The sequence below is a fragment of the Triticum aestivum genome, chromosome 6D (genome assembly GCF_018294505.1).
Source record: "Triticum aestivum cultivar Chinese Spring chromosome 6D, IWGSC CS RefSeq v2.1, whole genome shotgun sequence".
Taxonomy (NCBI): Eukaryota; Viridiplantae; Streptophyta; class Magnoliopsida; order Poales; family Poaceae; genus Triticum; species Triticum aestivum.
The window spans coordinates 7,550,281-7,573,630 of NC_057811.1; the positions used below are offsets into that span (position 1 = coordinate 7,550,281).

General features: G+C 47.4%; 2 protein-coding genes and 1 pseudogene across 3 annotated transcripts; all 3 read left to right on the forward strand.

Moving 5' to 3' along the window:
* The first annotated feature begins 269 nt into the window (after positions 1-269).
* LOC123142967 (wall-associated receptor kinase-like 6) lies at positions 270-3,838 on the forward strand (annotated as a pseudogene).
* A 5,831-nt stretch (positions 3,839-9,669) lies between these two features.
* On the forward strand, positions 9,670-13,548 carry LOC123142968 (putative nitric oxide synthase). Its single transcript, XM_044561690.1, has 13 exons — positions 9,670-10,131; positions 10,228-10,413; positions 10,517-10,603; positions 10,676-10,755; positions 10,875-10,956; positions 11,050-11,070; positions 11,413-11,458; positions 11,560-11,678; positions 11,989-12,102; positions 12,191-12,265; positions 12,366-12,455; positions 12,752-12,861; positions 13,065-13,548. Exons 1-13 carry the CDS (start codon positions 9,700-9,702, stop codon positions 13,321-13,323), a joined length of 1,701 nt encoding a protein of 566 aa, XP_044417625.1. The 5' UTR covers positions 9,670-9,699; the 3' UTR covers positions 13,324-13,548.
* A 1,230-nt stretch (positions 13,549-14,778) lies between these two features.
* LOC123142969 (ubiquitin-like domain-containing protein CIP73) lies at positions 14,779-22,172 on the forward strand. Of its 2 annotated transcripts, XM_044561691.1 has the most exons (18): positions 14,779-15,046; positions 15,365-15,501; positions 15,699-15,816; positions 16,230-16,325; positions 16,887-16,933; positions 17,074-17,124; positions 17,223-17,288; positions 17,369-17,509; positions 17,588-17,657; positions 17,748-17,905; positions 18,342-18,506; positions 18,588-18,659; positions 18,743-18,860; positions 19,499-20,065; positions 20,162-20,448; positions 20,646-21,233; positions 21,467-21,622; positions 21,847-22,172. In XM_044561691.1, exons 2-18 carry the CDS (start codon positions 15,367-15,369, stop codon positions 21,919-21,921), a joined length of 2,910 nt encoding a protein of 969 aa, XP_044417626.1. In that variant the 5' UTR covers positions 14,779-15,046; positions 15,365-15,366; the 3' UTR covers positions 21,922-22,172. The 2 variants fall into 2 exon arrangements, with proteins under 2 accessions (XP_044417626.1, XP_044417628.1); XM_044561693.1 differs by lacking the exon at positions 17,074-17,124 and having other exon boundaries at positions 14,780-15,046.
* Positions 22,173-23,350: the final 1,178 nt, after the last annotated feature.

Sequence of the window (23,350 nt, forward strand, 5' to 3'; positions counted from 1 at the left end):
GAAACCAGCATCCATGATGAGGACAGCCCAGTTGTCTGTGTTGGCTGATATTTTTTCAGTGGGGACAAGGACGATAGTGGCTGATGCTACATACAGCACCACAAATCAGCTTCTTTTCTAGCAACAGCACCACAAATCTGCTTTTTTACCATCTCTTTGCAGAGGCCTCGAATGTACTTGCAACAATATTAAGGTACCAGACTGGTAATGTGCTCTAGGCCTATAAATAACGTAACTTGAAAAAGGATGTTGATTCATTAGTACAGTATTAAAACAGATAGAGCAGAGCGGAGATATGAGAATGGAGTGCGGCTTCCTAATCCTCGTGCTTGTGCTTGCGTTGCTAGGGACGCAGACAACACGAGTGTTGGGCGCCGTGGGGACAAGTAGCCGGCCGTATGAACAAAGCAATCTTGCCGTTCCGTCGGCGGCCATGATGGGCAGGTGCCCGAAGAAGTGTGGCAATCTGAGCTTCGCCTACCCATTCGGCATGGGCACCGGCTGCTTCCGCAACCCCGACTTCAACCTGACCTGCGTCGTCGAAGGCAGCACGGGCACCTCCCGGCTCTTCTTGCGCGACGGCATCACCGAGGTCGCTGCCGGCCATTGGTTCCGGCATCGAGGTCGGCTGGTCGCCGGAAATAAGCATCTCCTACACCGAAACCGTCCCTGTCCGCTCCGGCGTGGACGTCTACAACATGTCCTCTTGGTCACCTCCCGGGCGATCTTTCTTGCTATTCGATGCCAGCATAAACGTCACGGGCTGCGGCTTCGACGTGTACATGCTGGACCACGACTTGAACACGACCTCAAAGGTCTGCTCAACCACCTGCCCCGGCGGCGAGATCACGGAGACGATGGCCATGCAGAACTGCAACGACACCTGGTGCTGCTCCGTCCGTTTTTTCTTTAACTTTAATGGGTTTCAGTTCAGCTTTGTCCGGCGACGGGGCGAGGAAGGCAGGGTAAACTACACAAGTCCCTTGTGGAACAAGATCAGCGTCACAACGGACGATGCAATCCTGCTGTGGTATGTGGCCGATCAGCAAAGATGTGCCGACGCCGAGGCAGACGTGGCCACCTACGCCTGCCTCAGCAGCAACAGCAGCTGCACAGATAACGATTTTACATATAGCGGCTACCAATGCTACTGCGACGGCGGGTATGTAGGCAATCCCTATGTTCGCGGTGGTTGCTCGCGCGACAAAGGTAACCTTCTTTTTTTTTCCCTTAATTTTGAACAAATTTTCTCTCATAACAAACTTTCGGTAAGTTTTACTGTGCACTTTGTAGAACATCACCGGGAACAATTAATTAGTACTACCTCCGTCCGAAAAAACAACGGAGCCGCCACACCACCCCCATCGCAACCCAACCCGTCCTCATCGCACCCATAGTTTGAGTCATCGCACCACCGCTATCATGGGAGCAAGACCTCCTCGACTGGCGGGCACACCTCCATGTTCCCGTGGCGGACGCCCGCAGGTTCGCAGGGAACTCCAGAGCCAACCCATACTACCCCAACCTCCAGAGGCCGTGCTCTAGAACAGCACGAGAGCGGGTCCTGGTTTATGTTTCTCACACTTGCAAAAATTATGTCTTTAATTTGGCTGGTCATATTATTAGAAAAATGTCTTGTTATATTATTATTCTTATTTGAATTGGCTTGTTATATTAAACACAACGTGGCACAGTACATTTCATCCAAAACTTGTAATTTTTCTTTGTGCAAATAGGATATAAGCCAAATCAACAAGTGACAAATTGCACACGACGATGTGGAAACATTGACATCCAATTTCCTTTCGGCCTAGAAGAAGGCTGTTTTGCGAGGGAGGTATTTCAGCTGAATTGCACTAATACGACAACCTCTACACTACAAATGAAAGATGATGATGAAAATCAAGTGACGTACATAAATATTGAGGAGGGGCTAGTGGAGATTAATTATACGGCAGATTATTACAACCTGCGGTTTTCCGCGAATTATATTGACGAGGAATCTAACCTCTATATGAGTAGTTATTGGCACACATCATCGGTTCAGTGGGCTGTCGCTAACCTAACTTGTCAAGAAGCACAGATGGACATGTCTAGGTATGCATGTGTCAGCAGCAATAGCACATGTCTGATTGTCAACTCTACGATGAATGGTTTCTATGGTTATCGCTGCAAATGTTCGCCAGGCTATCAAGGAAATCCGTACGTACATACTGGTTGTCAGGGTAATCCCTCCCTCCCTCTCTCCCTGTCTTAAAAAGTTTATCCCTCGCGGCCTAAACTAGATGAGATTGCGATGCAGATATTAATGAGTGCACTAATACAAGAGGTATATGTGAAGAGGTTTGTCATAATACTGTGGGGAGCTATTATTGCACCAAGTGTCCTCCAAAAATGGACTATGATACTACAACAATGCAATGTACTTCAATAAAAAGACAAAATATTTACATAGGTGAGTGTTTGAGTATCATCAAATTCACCGCTAAGTAAAATAAAACAATCCAATATGCTAGCTAAGATGGTTTAATATTTTCAGGTATTATCATTGGGTTGAGCAGTGGCTTCGGGGTTCTTTTTCTTAGCTTGAGTGGAGTTTTCATTGTACACAAATGGAAGAGCCACATCCGAAGGCAGATGCGGAGGAAATATTTTAGGAAAAACCAAGGTCTTCTTTTAGAACAACTTATATCGTCGGATGAAAATGCAAGTGACAAGACAAGAATTTTCTCAGTGGAAGAGCTAGAGAAGGCAACAGACAACTTCCATCAAACACGTATCGTTGGCCGTGGAGGGCATGGCATGGTTTACAAAGGCATACTATCCGACCAAAGGGTAGTTGCCATAAAGAAGTCTAAGGTCATTGAGCAAGGTGAGATCAATCAATTCATCAATGAGGTCGCCATTCTCTCTCAGATAAACCACCGAAACATCGTAAAGCTTTTCGGATGTTGTCTTGAAACAGAGGTACCTTTGTTAGTGTACGATTTTATCCCCAACGGATCATTGTATGGTATTCTTCATTCTGATTCCAACACTAGTTGTTTATCTTGGGATGACTGCATAAGGATTGCTTTGGAAGCTGCAGGAGCTCTCTCTTATCTCCATTCCGCAGCATCAATATCAGTCTTCCATCGTGATGTGAAATCATCCAATATACTATTGGATGGAAACTACACAGCTAAGGTTGCTGATTTTGGGGCTTCAAGGCTAGTTTCTATTGACCAAACCCACATTGTGACAAATGTACAAGGCACGTTTGGGTACTTGGACCGAGAATATTACTACACTGGACAATTAAATGAGAAAAGTGATGTCTACAGTTTTGGGGTTGTACTCATTGAGCTACTTCTCAGGAGAGAGCCAATATTCACAAGTGAATCCGGCTCGAAGCAAAACTTGTCAAACTATTTCCTATCGGGGTTAAAAGCAAGACCAGTTACAGAAATAGTAGCTGCCCAAGTTCTTGATGAAGCAACTGAGGAAGAGATTAGCAGCGTAGCTTCCCTTGCAGAGATGTGCTTGAGGCTCCGAGGTGAGGATAGACCTACCATGAAACACGTGGAGATGGCTTTAAGGGTTCTGCAAACAGAAAGGTTAAAATTGTGCCATGTTGATCCAGGGAATGCACAAGAGAAGGAACCACTGCTAACTCCAGCAAGAGAAAAAGATAGCTCTGATCAGTTGGTTGCTTCTGATTGTGTCAATGCTAATTTGGCATCTGAAAACATGAAACCGTGCTATAGCTTTGAGCAAGAGTTCATGTCATATGATGGTGTTTCACGCCTCTGATGATCATTCGTCCTTTATGCATCAATAAACAATGCACATTTGTAAGGTCAAGCACCATATGTACCGATGTAGTAGGTTGTGTAAGTTGTATTTCTCAGGTCTGTTGTAAACTAGTATACCAAACTTTGTGTGATCCTGTCAGTCTATTCTATGTAGGTTGTCTAGCTTAGTTCTTGAGTGGCAAAAAAAAAACACAATTTTTTTGAAAGATGGCGATTGTAATGTATCAGCACATGCAAAATGAGGCATTAGACAAAGCAGGATCCATTCTGGTACACTAATTAGCGTTATAATAAATATGAGAAAAGTAAATATTTCGTCCCTCGACTCTTTTAAAAGTACAAAAATGGCCCTCAACTCCAAAACCAGCAAACCTTAGAGCATCTCCAGCCGCGCCCCCAAGAGGCCCTCCCCAGGCGTTTTTTTAGCGCCGGCGGGCGAAAATCGGCCCAGTCGCGCCCCCATGAGTCCGTTTTTCGCCGGGTTGGGCCGAAATAACAGCTGGCGCACCCGACCCGAACCCGGCGCGCTGGGGGGCGCCGGCACAAGCGAAAACGGGCATGGGGCCGCTCTGTCGGCGAGTAGAGACCCTTTTCCCGCCGTTTCTTCCCGCTTTCCCCCGGCTTCCCTCTCGTTCGCTCCATTCCTCCCGCCAATCTCCCTCCTCCTCGCCTCTCAGCCGGCCGCCATGCCGCCGAAGAAGTACAACGGCTTCGATCGCCGCCATCGCCCAGCCGAAGCAGAGGAAGCCGAGGGCGCCGCCGTCCAAGCCACCGGGCATGTCCAACGCTGACTGGAGGGCGGAAGTTCAGCGTCGGGAGGATGTCACCACCGACCGGCGGAACAGGGCCAACGCCAAGAAGGCCCGGGACAGCGCGGCGCACGCGGCTGCGGCGGAGCAAGCGGAGCGCTCGGCCGAGCAAGTCGAGGCGGCCCGCGTGGGGATGATGAATCCACCCGGCGGCCACGCCCAGTACGCGCCCTGGAGCCAACAGAGTGTCGGTTCACCAGCCGGCTTCTCATCGTCGCCGCAACCCTGGGGATGCACGCCCTCGCCGGGCTACGCCGATGGGCACGCGCACGGTGGGTTCAACCCCAACATCACCTTCCCCCATGGTCACCGGGCGCAGCGCACGCCCTCGCCCGCCTTCGCCGGCGTGCAGTACCCGCCATACAACTACTCGCCGCCGGCCTACGCGTCCTCTCCGACGCCGCCTTTTCGCTGTGGCGCGCTGCCCTTCTCACAAGCGTCCACGTCGCACCTCGGCGACACCGACGCGACCGAAGCCGACATGGAGGACATCATTACGGCACGCTCGGCCGCCGCCGCCGCGTCCCCCGGGTTTGCAACCCAGGACGAGACGATGGACCTCAACGGCGACATGGACGACGAGGAGGAGCTGGATGAGCAGGAGGAGGAGGAGGAGCCGGCGCCGGTTCCGGCGAGGAGACGCAAGAAGAAAAAGGGGGCGGCCAAGACTGGCGAGCCGCGCATCAAGTGGGCGTCCAAGGAGCAGGAATGTCTCGCCGAGGCGTGGAAAGTCGTCTGCCTCGAACCGATCACTGGCACGAACCAGAGCATTGAGACCTATTGGGAGCGCATCAAGGCCAAGTTCGACGAGCGCAAGATCGTCGACCCCTACTTCAAAGGCGTCTACATGCAGCGCGGGTCAAAGGCAATGGCGAACCATTGGGGGCTCATCCAGGCGGCGTGCAACAAATGGCATGGGAACGTCAAGGAGATCGCGGCTCTCGCCCGAAGAGCGGCCAGTGTTGAGGATCAGGTATGGCACGCCGGTTTCCCACTTCTTTTCACCGTGCACGCCGGCCAACTGTTTTTCCTCGGCGTAGCTGCTGCGGATGTTCGCCATGTATCGCCAGGATAGCAGCGACCAAGACTTCAAGTAACTCCACGTCTTCAAGCGAACCGAGAAGTGCGAGAAGTGGGCGGATGTCCGGCGCATCCTCGCCAAGGCCAAAGAAACCTACAAGCCGGACGCGCCGACGCCGGGCGCGGGCGACGGGCGCCCCGAGGGCAACAAAGGGGCCAAGAAGGGGAAACACGCCGACTCGGCTACCGCGCGCGTGCAGGAGTCCATCGAGCATTGCCTCACCGACGCACAGGCCCGGTGTCGTGGTTCTAAGACTGACAGTAGAATGGGGGTAGGTATGAGGAGGCAAGATCCTAGCTATGGTGAAGTTGTACACACAAGATTTACGAGTTCAGGCCCTTCACGGTGGAAGTAACAGCCCTACGTCTCGGTGCTCGGGAGCTCGGTCGATTGGATTATGTGTGTGGAGTTACAGGGGGTGCGAACCCTTGTCCCTGAGGAGGGGGGTGGCTTATATAGAGTTCGCCAGACCCCTCCCGCCCTCAGTTACACAGGGTTTAAGGTACATAAAGATAGGGCGTTACTGGTAACGCCAGCAATAAAGATACATGAATGACCATTAAGTCTACAGAGTAAACGCCCGACCGTTGCTGTACAAAATGACTTTAGATCTTCTGGTCGTCGAGTGACTATTGCTATGGTCGAGTGAAATTGAATCTTCCGAGTGGAATGCTTCTGGTCGAGTGGATGATGTTATCCCTTGAATGCTTCTGACTTTAGGGTAATGTTCTTGGGGAGGGTATCTAGGTCAGGCCTATGACCCTATCCTAGGTACATATCGCCATCACCCGGGCTGCCCTGCGTGAAGAGAAGACCGAGGCGCGGTGGTCGGCGTTGATGACGAGCAGCGCCGTCAAGCTCGACCTACTCCGGACAAACGTCGCCGCGAAGAAGAGGAACACCGACCTGACTTTCCTGCTGGGCGGGGCGGACATGCTCCAGAGCAACGACAAGGCGGTCAAGGCGTGGTACTTGGCGGAGCGCGGCCTCATCCTGAACCAGCTGCCGTCGACGGCGCCGCCAACTCCCACGCCCACGCCGACGCCGCCACCAAGCCCGAGCGATGATGCCCCAAGACTCCCCGCAGCACAGAACCCACGCCGACGCCGCCCTGCACAGAAGAAGCTCCGACCCCGCCAAGCCCGCACACGACCCTGCCAAGCCCGCGTATGCCGGCTCTGCCGACGCCGGAGGCCGACCTCGCCGTTTGATGCGCGCTGCACGCGCGTCCTTTCTTTTTTGTACGCCGAACTTTTCATTCGATCGCCGAACTGTGGCCGCTTGATCGCCGGATTTGTGGCGTCTATTTTGTGAGCGGGAATGACTACGTTTAAATTTGCCGCGGCTTGGGGGCGATGTCTGGGGGCGTGGCTGGGAGCTAGGTCGCCCCCAGGGGCCAATCTAGCGCCGGTTCGCCCCCAGACCGCTCTTTTTCGGCGCCCTAGGGGGCCGAACGGCTGGAGATGCTCTTAATCCCTCAACTTCTCAAACCGTAGAAGTTTAGTTCCTCGTACCACTTCAGGTGGTTTTGACCGCGTCTGCGTCCATGTGGCAATCCCTCGTGGATCTTCTTCTTCTCATTCTAACTCAGTTGGGCATTTCGCCGAGCAGTTAGCGTGAAAATAAGAAGAAAAATGTCGCCCATCTAGCATGCATGGAAATGGTGACTTTACATTGGTACAGAAGCATTTTGGATATGTGCCTAAATTAAAATAGAGGAAATAATATACATTTATATGACTTGAGATAATCTTTTCATTAAGTGTTTGAGCTTAATTTATACTCCCTCCATCCTATAATATAGATGTTATTACAATCAATATACACATCTTATATGAGTATGTGCATGTCAAATTTTGGCATTTTTGGGGGTATATGGGTGTTACTACAACCAATATGAGCATATTATATTATGGGACAGAGGAAGTATCAAATTTCCAAAAATAAGAAATATGAGAATGGCGAACTGAGCATAGCTTGGATGGTTAGATTCTTTGTGGTGGAACCAGCCCACTAGGGTTTAAGTCCTCGACTTGACACTAGTGCTCACTTTTTTTCTCAAAAATGGGCCGACCCATCTAAGTTTGCAGTAGTAGGACCTGGTCCCAGTTTTGGGAATCTTTCAGAAGCTTTCCAACCATATTTTTGTTTTAGGTTTTTTGGATCTTTTTTCATTCTTTTTCTATTTCTTTTATTTTTTTTCTTTTTTAAAAAAATGCATGAAAACAAATCGATTTGGAAAGCCTTTTCCAATTCGCAAATTTTTCAAAAGAGTGATTTTTTTCAAGTATCAATGACCTTTTTCAAATTACCATGAAAATTTTCAAATTCGTGAACCTTTTCAAAATTTGAACTTTTTACATTTTTGTGAACCTTTTTTTTTCAAATGTATGAACCTTTCTCAAAAATTGATGAATTTTTTTCAAATAGATGAAGTTTTTTTGAAAATTCATGAGTGCAGATTTCATGTTATTGTTATTTTTTTTTCTATTTCCTTCTTTTTCCCATGAACTTTTTTGCAAATCTATAAATTTTAATCAAATCTTTATGATTTTTTTCAAAATTTATAATTTATTTTTCAAATCTATGAACCTTATTTTGAGTTCATGAGTATTTTCTTTTGGTTTTACATTTTTTTATTTTCTAAAGCATGAACTTTTTCAAATATGCAAACTGTTTTTCAAATTCCATGATTTTTTAAAAAAAATTGTGAGAATTGATGTTTTTTTTCAAAAATCTGTAAACCTTTGTTGAGCTCAATTTTTTGTCAACAGTATATTATGAAAAAGGCGGTTGGTTTTGTCCTACCACACGAACAGCTAAAAAGACAAAAAAAACAACTAGGCGAAGCGAGCGGGCGGGCGGCTGGCGCGAAGTTGGGTTGCAGCCTGCTTTTTTCTTTTAGAAGTGCAATATTTTTATATTAATAATGTCAACAGATTACAACATACATGACAGATCTGAGGAGAAACCCAAATAAACAGCACACCAAGTGAAATTGCAACAAATAAAGAAAATTTACAGAAAATCTTTTTGGTCTCCTTGCATCCACCAACAAAAGGACCACAATCTTCAGCCACCGCCGTCACCGGAGCATGCGTCGGAAAGGAGAAGAAAATGTCTCCACCAAACCAAGATCCAAGAGAAAGCCATGGCATCAAAACTGCGTTGTGAGCCTCTGAATAGGCGTTGCCGTGAACGGCGTCGCACTTGTCGATGTGGGTTGTCGGCTGAAACACATCTGCACTTCTCTTGGATTGCGATTCTAAAGTACTCATGCGACAACGCCGATGAGGGGATCCAGAACCGGCAACCATCTTCCACCTTCAAAGAAACTCTAGGTGCACCATACCTTGGATGAGACCGCCGCCGCAACGCCAGCCACCTCCAACACCAACACTTTCGGCTTCGCGACAGCACCGGAGGAACCGCTGACGCGACGTGGACGAAGCCGAAGAAACAGGACCCTCGACAAGACCTCCACCGCCGTCTAGAAGGCCTTGCCTGGACACACATCTGCGACTCCTTGACGCTGTCGTAGAACGCCGTCAAAGCGGTGGCCCGGAAACATCTTTTCTTAACAAAGACGTCGGCACCGACCGAGCGACGTCGCCTGAACAAACTAGCATAGACCTAGAAACGAGCCAAAAGGAACAGGGGCTCCCCAATCCTGTCGCCGCCGCTGCAGCGACGGCGGAGGGAAGGGGAGCCGGCCGCGTGCCGGCGTAGGAAACGGAACTACCTCGCGTGTCGCCGAGAGAGAGGGGGCAAGCAGAACTGCTCGACAATCCTCGGGCCGCCGGTCCAGCGTTTTCGCCATTTCGGCCCCAGAACATGTTTATCAGGCCGAAAATACCGGGCTCAGGTCGAGTACTCTCCAATGGGCCGAATGTGTTAGTTACAACAGCCCGGCAGCTAGGCCTTGCGCGGCCCGTCTTGTTCCGACGACGGCGAAGCGGATAAGGCCACCCCCCGCTCCCGCCACGGCGAGCCAAAGCTTCGCTCTTCCGCTCCAATGGCGTCGGCGTGCCCCCGCCCCCTCTTCCTCTCCTTCCCCAAGTCCCCGGCGCCGCCGCTCGCCGTCCCCTCCAAGCACCACCCATCCGCCACCGCCTCCCTCTCCGTCTCCACCCGCGCGCGCGCCGCCTCTTCCAGCGCCCCGTCCCCCTCGCCGTCTCCGTCTCCTCCCGCGGACGGGGTCGGCCCCGCCGCGCCGACGCGGGGCGACGTGTACCTGGGGCGGCAGCTCGCGGCCGCGGCCGCGGCAGGCGCCCGCGCGCGCGCGCCGGAGGAGGACGCCGAGAGGCGCCGCCGCCGCAAGGAGAAGCGGAAGGCCCTGGCCAAGAAGACGCCCTCCGGCGTCGCCTGCTGCTACGGCTGCGGCGCCCCGCTGCACACCGGCGAGGAGGGGTCCCCCGGCCACGTCGAGCCCGCCACCTACGACCTGGTAAGCGGCCATCCACGCGCTCAGTCCGCCGCCATTTTCAGCGTGTATGTTCACCGGCTTATCGGAGCATGGACTGACATGACACGATGTGAGCAGAAGAAGAGGCACAATCAACTAAAAACCGTGCTATGCGGGCGGTGCAAGCTGCTGTCGCACGGGCACATGGTGACCGCCGTCGGTGGCCACGGCGGTTACCCGGGGGGCAAGCAGTTTGTTTCGGCAGAAGAGCTAAGGGAGAAGCTGTCGTACCTCCGCCACGAGAAAGCATTGATAGTGAAGCTGGTAAACAACCCTGGCTCTCATACCCCAATCGATTGATGCATAGTACTTGGTTTTCCTGCTTGTGCATTTTCTTGCACTCATTTTGGCTGCTATATGAATGTAGGTTGACATAGTCGACTTCAATGGAAGTTTCCTGTCACGCATACGCGATTTCGCCGGCGCTAACCCCATCGTGCTCGTGATAACAAAGGTGAATTTCGTACATTGTCAAGTTCTATGTACTGTTACTGCTGTCAGATAACTGAAGCTAGCTGCTCTGTAGGTTGATCTCCTTCCTAGAGACACAGATTTGAATTGCATCGGCGATTGGGTCGTGGAGTCTGTTGTTAGGAAGAAACTCAAGTGAGATTTTTTTTCCCGCTGAGTTTTCCTTTCTATTTCATCAGATCTTTACCTAACTGATAATTTATTTCTCTAAAAAAAACTGATAATTTATTATTTGCTTTGCTTTGTGTGGGTAGTGTCCTTAGCGTCCATTTGACAAGTTCAAAGTCATTGGTCGGCATCACTGGTGTTATATCAGAGATTCAGCAGGAAAAGAAGGTCGGCTTGTTATCCACTTACTGTCTAGCTATTCTTGTTGGCTTTTGACTTCTCATGCACAATCCTGACTGCATTTTCATTGTCTCTTATCAGGCCCGAGATGTATATATACTGGTAAGCATTATTCACACATTACGACCGAGGCATTGTGCCGTCCTGTTTTGCACATTGTGTTTCAAAATGCAATTCATGCCTGTCATTTGTCCAAAATAATAAGGGTATAAGGAGGATCCAAAATCATGTCATGGTCCTTTGCATGTTTGAAGGGCTTATCATCCTCACCAAAAAAACTAAAAAATAGGATGATGGTCATATCTACTTCATTTGCTTTTTCATTATGCACATTGAGTGGTTATAAATTATAATAAAGACAATCTGAACAGTACGAGTAACATGCCTGCTTATTGCCTACTGTAGTTATATCTGACAATCTGATGCGTTCATACATTGTTACAGGGTTCAGCAAATGTTGGGAAATCTGCATTTATTAGTGCCATGCTAAGTAGGCCCTTAAATTCTCCTACCACCCTTTTTGTGATTATCTGGTCTTTTTTTGTTCATTCATATCTTCATCGTGCTAATAGTTGGAGATTGCTGTTGTAGAAACAATGGCATATAAAGATCCAGTGGCAGCTGCGGCTCAAAAATACAAGCCAATACAATCTGCTGTTCCTGGAACAACCTTAGGTCCTATTCAGATCGAAGCATTTTTAGGAGGAGGGGTATGCTTCTACTTGTTTTTCAAATTCAGATATGTATGCTACTTTACATGTGAACCTAGTTTATCATCAGTATTGATGTGATGTAGCTGTCAGAGAATCCAATATAATCTCTCCTGCACCCTGCTTACATGCTAAGCAAAATGCTGCTCACCTAGACAATTAGATAATTAGATGCCTTAAATCTCCGTACATAATATATTTTTAACATGTTCTAAAATGTACCTTTAGATGACACGGATAAGTGCCTATATTTTGTGTCTCCTGTGGTGTCCAGTTTGGACCTTAATATTGTTTAATCTATGCATGACAGAAATTATACGACACACCTGGAGTCCATCTTCACCATAGACAGGCAGCAGTTATCCACGCTGATGATCTGCCTTCTCTTGCACCACAAAGTCGCCTAAAGGGGCGATGTTTTCCTGTATGTATACCTCGATCTGTAAAATCCATGTTACTTTCTCAAAATTTCCACACTAATCTCTTTCTTCAGAACATAATGTTATGTTCAGGCTAATGATACAGATGTTGGATTGAGCGGGAATACGTTGTTCTGGGGGGGACTTGTCCGTATCGATGTTGTTAAGGTACCTAAATGCTCTCAAAATTTCAGTACTGATATTTTCCCGTCTTTTCAACGTCGCTCGTAAATTAGTAGCCACTAAAGGATAACCGGTAAATTGCCAGGCTCTTCCACGCACACGGCTAACATTCTATGGACCAAAGAAGCTAAGTATTAATATGGTCCCCACCACAGAAGCAGATGAATTTTACAAGGTATGTGGCTGTTCCACGAGTTTGATTTTCTTCTACTTAGAAGTAATAATTTACTTCTTCTTTCAAAATTTATTTACAAAACTTCATTGCACTTGTGCAATGGAGCTATTTCTTTATTTAAGCTTTATTCATCTCAAAGAAAGAGTCCCACCGCATGTAACCTCATCTGCTCAAAACTAGCTTTTGGCGCCGTGCCATCTTTGATTTGCTGGGCGGAGGTATTTTGGATGAGGATTTAATGTGTGCTTTCATTTCGAACAAACTGAATCCGTTGTCCTTTTCTATTCACTTCCCAGAGAGAAGTCGGAGTTATGTTGACTCCCCCAACTGGTCAGGAGAGAGCTGAAGGATGGTGTGGTCTTCAGGGCGTTCGTGAATTGCAGATAAAGTATGAAGAGCTTGATAGGTAATGTTTGCAACTAAAATTTGGGTCTTAGCTTTGCAGCAGTCATTTGCTGGCCAGTACCAGAGTTACTGCTTTGGTATTTGGTAATATATGTTATCTTCATGACAGGCAACCATATATAACAGTCTCTATATAAGAGCATTTTTATTTATTTGAACATTTTACATCCTGATTGATTTATTGGCACCTTCTTTCCTGTGCAGGCCTGCTAGCGACATTGCGATATCTGGACTCGGGTGGATCGCGGTTGAACCACTTGGTGTGCCATCTAGCGACCCTGATAGCAGCGTCGAGGAAGAAGACGGTGACAGTGGCGAGTTGCATTTAAGAGTGCATGTACCCAAACCAGTTGCGGTCTTCGTCCGCGCCCCACTGCCCGTCGGTAAAGCGGCGTCGCAGTGGTACCGGTACCAGGAGCTGACGGAGGTAGAAGAGGAGCTGAGACCCAAGTGGCACTACTGATGCTGCGGTTGCCAAATGCCTATTTTTGGTCTTCTGTGTATGCTGCTGGAGCAGCTCCGCGTGATCCAGTTACGCCCCGACATTATGTTTCTTGGATGATCTTATAGGGATGAATTCATAGTTCTAGCTTAGGATCAGCTGATGAAAATGATTCAGGAAACCTCGAGTGAAATGTTGCTGTGGTTACACTTGTTGCATATATATGAAACCATTTCACCGTCGTCTTGCAATGTTTGATTGATAGCTATTTTGTGCAAGGAGTATCAAATTCAGTTGTTGCCAAGTTTTATTAAACATGCCAATTTTGAAGGAATTAACAAAAATACAGCCAAGAAGAAAACATACATCTTACAACAGTGGAAAGTTTTCCTTTTCGCAACAAACCACTTCACCCCGGCCATATTTGATCAATTTATACAGCTCGTATTATAAATTGCAACCAGATCCCTAATGGACACGTGGAGAACGACTTTGATACGTGGCGGAAGATACTGCTCGAGCTGCCACAATAGCGCCAACCACCATGCCACGTGTCCGCCAGGGCATCCCGCCGATGACCAAGACTGGCCATGGCTGCCACCAGCAAAGTGAGTGTTGCCACTATTGTGAAAAGTTGGACACATGCAATTCTTAAGAGGCATCACAAAAAAGCCAACTTGTTTTGCAAGCGGCCATGGATTCTTAACTTGTGCACATAATATGCTTGGACTATTGGACCTAACCAGGGTCCCCTTTTTCGTATAAATTTCTCCTCTCCTCGAGAATCGCATCACCTTGGCCTATGTTACGTGCGACCTCCCCCATCCCTCACCCACCCTCGGTCAACCTCTTCCCGCCAACCCCTTCTCATTATGACCCCCTACCTCCCCATTGCCGCTCAAAACATTATATATAGATACCTTACCTCACGGGCCCCATGCTAACACGCATGAATCCGCCATCACCACCAACCCCCACCTCATAACCATATCACTCCACTCATCCTTCTTCGGGGTGGTGTGTCGAGTAGCTCAAACCATCAGATGGCCCTTCCTTCCACGTCCATCGTCAACGGTGTAGCCTCGCTCTTCCTCCCCTCCCCTCCCCTCCCCCTACCTACAGTCCTTCATTTTGCCACCACTCTAAACATTTAGGAGAGAGAGAGAAGAAAGGGAAAGGAAACGACCCTGAACAACCCTAACCTATAACCTCCCGGAGAAAAAGCACCACCAGAAAACAAAAACAGCGTATCGGCCCCGCCTCCAGAGCCGGAGCAAACGGCAGCCATGGCCGAAAGACACGCAAGGCGCTCTATCATCGTTTCTAAAAAGATTATAAACCTAATTTTCACAAACCCATGTGTTAGCCATGGACCTAATTTCCATATAAACTCAGGTGGTAGTACAAGGTTATGCATAAAAAACCTATTTTTCTCCCCAAGAAAATGCCACTCCGGGAGGGAAGCCCCTAGACTGTTCTAGAATCCACAAGGAGCGGCGCCCAAGCCCCAAGGCAAGGCAGAGACCACCGCAAGGACGAGTCTTGACACTCCTCGCCAGAGTCAAAACAAAATCCATCGGGCTTTCTCCTCTCCCCCTCCCCCTGAATCCCACCGCCGTGCCGCCTCCGACCCCACCGCCCCTCACGCCGCCGTTCCCGGTCGGCCTCGTCGCGCCCGCCCCTCCCGCCGTGCTGCGCCGACCCCCCGCCCCGCCGTCCGCGATCTTGGGCGTCGGTTTCCGAGGTACGCGCGCCCTGCCACCCACCCAGCGACTAGTCGAGCCCTAGACGGACTTCATCCGGCGGCACGCCGTCTAGATCCGCCCCCGGCTGGCGGCCCGAAATGCCGGGCGGCGGCTCCTCCGGGGCCCCGCCGGAGCAAACAAAAGGCCCGATTTTTCCCTCGGTGGTTCCTCCGCGGGGATCTTCTTCTAAGGGCGGAGTTGGTAACCCTAGGGAGAACCCCGAGGAAGACCCGGAGGCGCGCCCTGCCTTGCCATTTTACATGCCCTGTATTTTGTATGGCGCCTGAAGGATCTGTATCTGTCTTCTGTGGTTGCAGGGATGGCTGACGACGGTGCCAGTGGTGCCGGGGGTTCGACGGCGAGGGATGGCGCAGATGGCCTGGAACCCGCCACCATCGAGATCAACATCAAAACCCTCGAGTCGCAAGTGCACAAGCTCCGCGTCGACAAGAATGTAATGACGCCCTAGCCTTTCTAGTTTGGTTCTGCTGTGCCCTGAACTACTTGCAAGTGCTATCAATGCTATAGTCCTGTTTGTGCTCAAGTCCCTGTTAACTGTCAGTTCCTGTATTTAGAGTCGGAAGAACGCATATTACTGTGTGCAGTGTTTTCTGATGAACTAATTGGGTAATTGCCAATATTTTTCCTCAGGAGACTGTTCTGAACCTAAAGGAGAAGATAGTAGATGTCGCCGGGATTCCTGTGGAGCAGCAGCGGCTGATTTTTAGGGGAAGGGTCTTAAAGGATGATCACCTCTTGTCAGAATACCGTATCCTTTTGTTTGTTCCTTTCCTGTCAAGGCTACAAAGTTTTATTATTGAACCATCTGCATCTCCACATCAGTTATTACCTTGATGAGTCATACCGAAGTTTTTGTCGTATTGAAGTTGCTTAGAAATACAAACGAGAACCTCAAATCATTGTAAGCTTTTTCCATGCATTTATTAAGTCGAGTTGTTCGCTAGTAACCGCCGGAACTGTAGATTTTACTGATGCAATAATAGGAGGTTGTCATTAGTTGTTGGTTTCTGTCATTCAGAGCATGATTACGTGCAATATTCGTATACCTGTTCATCTAGACACTTTAATGGATGCTTTTCAAGTTGTTCTCCTGCCACATTTATCCATGGATTGCTCTGGTCACAACTCTTGTCATATATATGTATCCTTGACAATCTGAAGACTTGGAAGATGGATATACATTGCATTTGGTGGCTCGGCGCACAGCTGAGGGCCAACATTCCTCTGAGACTCCTGAAGCAAACCCCAATGCTAATGGTAAGTCAGATATGTCATTGCTCTGCTACCTACATCATCAATCCTGAGCACAACAAATATTTTGATATGCTGTCATGATTTAGTATACATACATGGTGCGCCTTACCCTGCGTCAGCATTATGGGAGCTCAAATTAAGTCTGCATCCACCTCTCAAATGTCGTGTTCTCCATTTGCACACAAACTGCAGTATATGCATTGCACATTCCATAATGAACATTGCTTAACACAAGGAGGCTGAAAATAGTTATAGCTAGCTGTGGATGTAAAGAGCCAGTGGAGTTTTCAGGCTATTTAAACTGAAAGAGGTCTTGATTAATCCTCTGGTATATGTGTTGCTTTAGTCTATGCAGAGGCACTGGTGACCAGTCAGAGTTATATGCTTATGCAGATCGTTTCTGCTATCTGATTATATTTTCTGTACCTTTGCTCATTTCAGATGTAATTGGTTGTTGCTGAATTCGATTCATTTATCTGATCTTTAGTATAGTATAGTATGATTGGATGACAGTATGCTGGGACTGGGCCTTATGAACCTTTTACATTTTTGTTGTGGTTGCAGTTAATAATGCTGGAAATGGAGCAATGCTCGGAGATTACATGTCCAGGGTATGCATCTACCATTTTTGTAATGGTTGGCATTGATTATATTAACTTATTTATTTGAAAAGTTGCTGCTCTGCCTACCATTTAGCAATGGTTGAACATCGATTATAATTCTTAAATAGTTGTTATTTATTCTCTTCTAGGAAACTATAGATGTTATGGTTTCCGAGGGGGTGATAAATGACATTCCTGCGGTATATGCTTTGCTCTAGCATTCTGTATAATTTTTCTGTCAGATGATCGCTTGCTTCACTTGCCCATTGGTATAATTCCTCTCTTCTGTTATGTTCAGACTGTTCGGGATATTCTTGGTAACTTTCTTGGGATGCCTGGTGGTGTGGCAAATGCTACATTCTCGGTAATGAGGTTTCCTCAATAGGCCTATCTAGGGTTGCGTAGATACATTAATGCTTAACTTCTCTGTGGTTGCTTAATTAGGTGCCATTAAACCAGCCCCCACCAGATGGGGCCAATAATGGAAGAACTCAGCCAGGCCAGGCACCACCTGGGTTCTCAATTCTCAATCATCAAATTCATGTGTCACAGCTTCCACCTTCCGGCGCTATTCCTCACAACATGGTTAATATACTGTTATCATTTTCTTCCTCATCTTTTGGCATCTGTATTTCATTCATCTAACTTTAACATTGATCATAGGTTATTCCTGATTCCATGACGACCCTTTTGGAGTATATCAATCGCATGGACCAAGTATTGCAGAACAATGGTATGGTAATTCTTTTTGCAGCTGGTTTATTTGTTGCTTGTCAATAGCACTAATATCTGTGCAATTCTTTTTTGATGTATGAAAATAAAGGTGTTCCACCATCCACGGACTCAAATGCTCAGGAACCACCAACATCAGCAACAGATGATGCTTACTTGAACCAAAGCTTTCCAAGTCCGGAGGTGCTGGCTTCAGTTGTTGAAAGGGCCCAACAACTTCTTGGCGGCAGTGCTTCTTCTGCGCTTTCTGTATGTTACTTTTCCCTCTTGTAGTTGTATTCTGCGCTTCTGACCTTTGCAATGGTTGACCTTTGACAGAGATAGCATATTTCATAACTATTTTCCCTTCTATTGTAGTCTCCAAGCCAATGCTCTCTAGCAAGTGTTACCATTTGAGTACTTTTATATAGACAATGCTATGGAAATATATATATGAAGTTATAAACTGAACATTTGAAATTTGCCCTTATTGTCTTAACACAACGCTCATAGGACTGTTGATGCTTTTTCTGCTGTTAGAATTTCATGCTTTGTTTTTTGGTAACTGATTATGCAGTTGCTATGGTGCAGTTTTGTGTCTGTTAAATTGTTCTTCTCTCAAATAATTTTTTAGACAACCGAAGAGATAAATGCGGACATTTGTGCGGACTTCTTTTGACCTACATTCTTCTGATTTTTGTTTCAGCATCTTGCACAACGTATTCAGACAGATGCTGCCACTGCTGATCCATCTGTGCGAAGCCAGATTCAGAATGAGTCGGCACAGTTGGGAGTAGCGATGCAGCATTTGGGGTCTATGCTTTTTGAGCTTGGACGGACAATGATGACGCTTAGAATGGGACCATCTCCTGTATGCATATTTCTACAAATTTCACTATCACACAAGTGATTCACATGGTTTAAGCATTCTGAAAGCTTGTTGATTTTGCAGATTAATGCTTTTGTAAATGCCGGGCCTGCTGTCTATATAACCCCCACAGGACCAAGTCCAATCATGGTTCAGGTGATGTATTATGATGCTTCTTGGTGTTGGTTTTGATGTGTTCTGCAACTCCAGTAACAATAACACGTTATTTCATTGCGCAGCCGTCTTTCCAGAGTGCCCCTCATTTTGGAGTTTCTAGCATACCGCCAGTTTTTGGTGTCTCTGGTCCATTTGGTATTGTTGATCCTTCTCGAGCAAATGGTGTCAATATTCATGGTGGTAAGATATCCCACTGCAAGTACTATTAAATTTTTTGCTTTATGGATTTTTTTAATATATAAGTGGGTTAATGGGCAAACAGGTGACCTTCTTATGGTGTATTATCTATGTTTATCCCCCCCCCCTCGTCCCCCTGCATTGAGTACATCAAAAGAGCATCTAAATTGTATCTGGTTATTAATTTGTCTGAGTTTATATGTGTTAGGTGCATCATAAATGGTGTCCTCATATGAGGAAGTAGATATGTTTCTAAACCTTGTGATTGTCATTCATCGAAAATCAAAATCATACAGACAGGAAAAGAAAAACGAATTTCTATCAAATCAATAGAAGAAAGGATCCTTTCCCTGATTTGAATCCTGGTGGACATATAACAACTGTTTTTTTTTAAATTATATTGGCTTCCAAATGTCATTTGTGTTCTCGACATTTGATGCACTCGGTGGGGAGCACATGCAGCATCGGGACCACATTGAGATACTGTGTTCTGTGTTTACTGTTCTGTGTTGTGTCTCTTGGATGACAGTTATATAGTATAAGATGAAATGTGAGCTTTAATTTTGAAGTTGCAATGAGTGCTTGTCACATTTTGATATCCCCTGAGCTTCCCCTGACTCTTCTTTTGTCCTGTATACTAGGTGCTTCTGCAACAAGTGGTCCATCTGTTGGTTCAACCACTGCTTCTGCAACCACTGCCAATGGGGAAAGCCAAAATGCAGAAAGAACTCAAGGAGGCAACCCGCCGGCTACACGTGGATTGCCACCACGAACAGTTGTTGCAGCTATTCCGGCCTTTCCAGGGAGGTCCTCAGTTGGTGTTATCCTTCCTGTTCAAATGAGAAGCCAAGTGGCAGCACCTAACCAGTCAACTGGTCCTCAAGTTCCTCAGACTGCAGTGGGCAATGGGTCTCAGCCAAATTCGACATATGTTATTCCACAAGCTTCTTCAGGCAGTGCTATTTCTTCTATGATAGCACAGATATCTGCACAGGTAGCCAATGCATTGGCCGCAAATCCGCAAGCATTGGCTTCACTTACATCATCTGTGCTGAACCCAGCAGCCCAGGGGCCTCACCCAACCACAAACAATGGAGCTGGCACCGTGAGCTCTGTTACATCAGGAAATACACAATTACAAAATGAGCTGCCGGGTTCTCATCCTGGACAAACTTCACTGAACGTGCAACCTCATGCAACTGGTGCAGGTATTTCTTTTTGAAGTAACCCGAATTCTTTTCCCTTAGGCAAAATTGCACTGAATCGTTCACCGCTCCTGTTTCTGTTATTATTGCTCTATTTAGGTACTGTGCCTTCAAATGCACCCGATCCCAGTTTGACACCACAAGACATCAGTACTGTGAGTGTTTCCGATGTTGATAGCAGTCAACAACACTCGGGGGAATCGGCAGCAGCCAGCTTAGGAGGACAGATGACAGGCACACGCACAGGTGATGTTCCTTTGGGCATGCCAGCAGAAAATTCTGAACTGAAGAGCAAGCCCTCGGATGGAGAAACTGGAGAGTCTGCTAAACCTACTGCCAGTGGTGGGTCTGGTCCGCTTGGTCTTGGTGGTGGTCTGCAGCCCAAGGTAAAATACTAATAAGTTCCTGGTTCTTAGTCCTACAGTCTCACAAACTTCATTGCTCAAAAGTTTGCATTCTGTTTCTGTCAATGATTTCCTGCATATTGTCCTAGTGCTTGTAATTTGTTGTTGTCAGCTGCAATGTCATTGATTTTTATTTGATGAGAGAACAATGCCATTGATTATGTTACCTACACTTGCAGAGACGTAGCAGAGTAACAAAGCTATCTGGGACTAGCAGCGATTCTGGGGAAGCTGTTAACACCCCTTCTGTCCCTAGAAGCCAGGAAGCTGTTCTGATGGGACAGCAGGCTCTGCAAGCGCTTGTTTCAAGAGGTGCTAATGTGAGCAGTGGCAGTGTTACGGCTTCTCCAGCTCCATCTTCAACTCCTCGGTCTGCTGCTGGAATGCCTGTGAGAAGACCGGGTGGTGAAGGGCAAGTTGACCTCGGCAGTATGCTATCAAGCGTTCTCAACAACCCGATGTTTGGCAATCTGATGTCAAATGTAGCTGCTCAAACAGGAATGGAATCACCAGCTGATGTGAGGAACATCATGGAAGACTTGACACAGAACCGTGCGGTGATGGACACCTTGAGCAGTATGGTGCAAAATGTGGATGCGCCACAAAGGGGCCAAGGTGGTTTTGACTTGGCCAGTATGATGCAGCAGATGATGCCTGTTGTGTCACAAGTTCTTGGTGGAGCTTCACCTCGTCGTGCTGGTACAGATGTGCAGCCTCGACAGAATGACAGGGAAGTAAGCGGCGCTGCAGGTGGCAGAAGCTCTCAGGTACGCCATCCTGTTTAACAAAACACTAAAGTTGGTAGGTCAGTTCGTATATTACCTGAATATGCCATGTTTGGACACCAGCCAGCAGTTCGGAGAGTTGAAAAATGTTTGCTGGAACAAGAAATATTTATGTTGCCTGAACGTGTGAAACCCATTTTTTGATCAGCGTGAAATACTGGAATCTTTGATCTTGTAACATACAACATCGCTCATGTTTGGCGTTTCTTGGACAGATGGATCTTCAAGAAGCATGTCAACGCATCGAGCAACATGATGCCCCTGAGGATATCTTTGGTGCTGTCCTTGAGACCGCTGCTCAGGCTTATGGCGACGACGAGAGCATCGAGGTCATGCTTGAAGAGCTTGCCAGTGACCCAGAGCTTGCTGATGTATGTTCCCTACAACCTCTAGTTTTTAAAATAAGCCCAAATATAGTTTATTACATAATGTTTAGTTAACAATATAAAATGCAATTGTCGGTGAATGCTAGACTTGAGATTACATTACACGCATAATATGTCGTCCGCTGGGTACATGAGTTTGTTATGAGGGGGATTATCCCCCCTGTGTGGTTCCACCATTAGTTGGTAACAAAAGCTGCTGATTTTGTCAGGAGTACATGAAGCTTCTGCTGGAGCAAGTCGGCGAGAGGGTGGAGTCCGAATCGGAGGCCAAGACGCAGTCGTGAAGCGTGGCCCGGGAACCGGTCGGTCAAGCGGGTGGTACATTTCAGGCGGCGTGGTTGACAATGTGGTGAAAACATATATACAGAACTCGTGACTTGTGGATGTAATTGTGTCTCCTGACTTGTGGATGTAGTTGTTGTCTGTTGTTACCGAATTTTGCTAGACATGCACATAGCTAGCTTTCTGGAAGCGTGTTCCTGGATCAGTCTGTCTGTGGTACCGACGACATTTAATTGTTGGGCATTGCGATTTATGTTGGGACTCGGATTCTCCGCTGTTGTGGTTCTGATTTTATGTTAAAATCCATTAGTAGGATAATTTTCTTTTACGCCAGCAGAGCCGAGAAACATCACTCGGTTCGGTCGGTGCGTCACAAAGCTCTCCTTCCTTGCTCCACTTGCTCCTCCCTCCCATAGCTTTGCCTCTCAGAGGTTGCAACCATGGATTTTGGCGACGACCAGGTTCGTGCATGTCGAAAGCACTCCTCAAGGAAGATTGTGTGCTTGTCTTCTCGGATCCGTGGCACCTCAAAAACCTGATTTGTACCGACAATTCTTCAAGCCCTGTCAAGTGTTCGAAGCCGCCCCATTCTGCTCTGGTCCACTAGCATTAGACATTATCTTGAGCCTCTGGAGCTTGGATAGTTGGGTATCACTCTGGTCTCAAAAGGGCAGCTACAAAGCATTGTTTAATTGGAGGTTAAAACTCTTTAGAGGCGAGAACGCTCCTCAATCATAGATGGTTCATTTCTACAATGGATCTTCTTCGGATTTTCAGGTCGATGTGGGTGAGGCCAGGAACTCGTGTGTTTCTTTTACAATTTTAGCAATTGATTAAGTTTGCTTCCTTTGCCCTGCTATGTAATTTGTGCTGCTCATCTTCTCAAACCCTCTGCTGCTCAAGAAAAAAAATGTACAGGACATTTTTAACATCGCACTTGAACCATTTCCTCGAGAAGAAAAAAAATACTCGGCCATGCACTTCCAATCTGTTACATTAAAAGACATATGACGAAAGAACAACAAAGAATATATAGTTCTCCGTTGCCGATTCTCCAATACACGGCGAAAACCATTTAGATACCAGCACCATGGACATTTAGGACAAAACCTAATAAATCCAACAAGTGGCGCCAGAACTATAAACCGGTGATGCCAAGTGTCTCTAAATCTTGTAATATCACGTAAATGTATATTACATGAAGTTTTACTTGTTTTTGTTGGGTTTGGCCGAAAACCATGTATTTAACTGTCTGCACACCCTTAACGTGGATCTGACACCGAACCCAAGCCGCAGGAGGATCAAGGCCAAGACCAGCATGACAATGGCAATGATCAAGCCCTTCCTGTCCCGCTTCACCGTCCTGGCGTGTGAGATCTGAGCGTCGGCTTGGGCCTTCATGGCGGCGAACTCCTCGGGCTTATCGGCGGC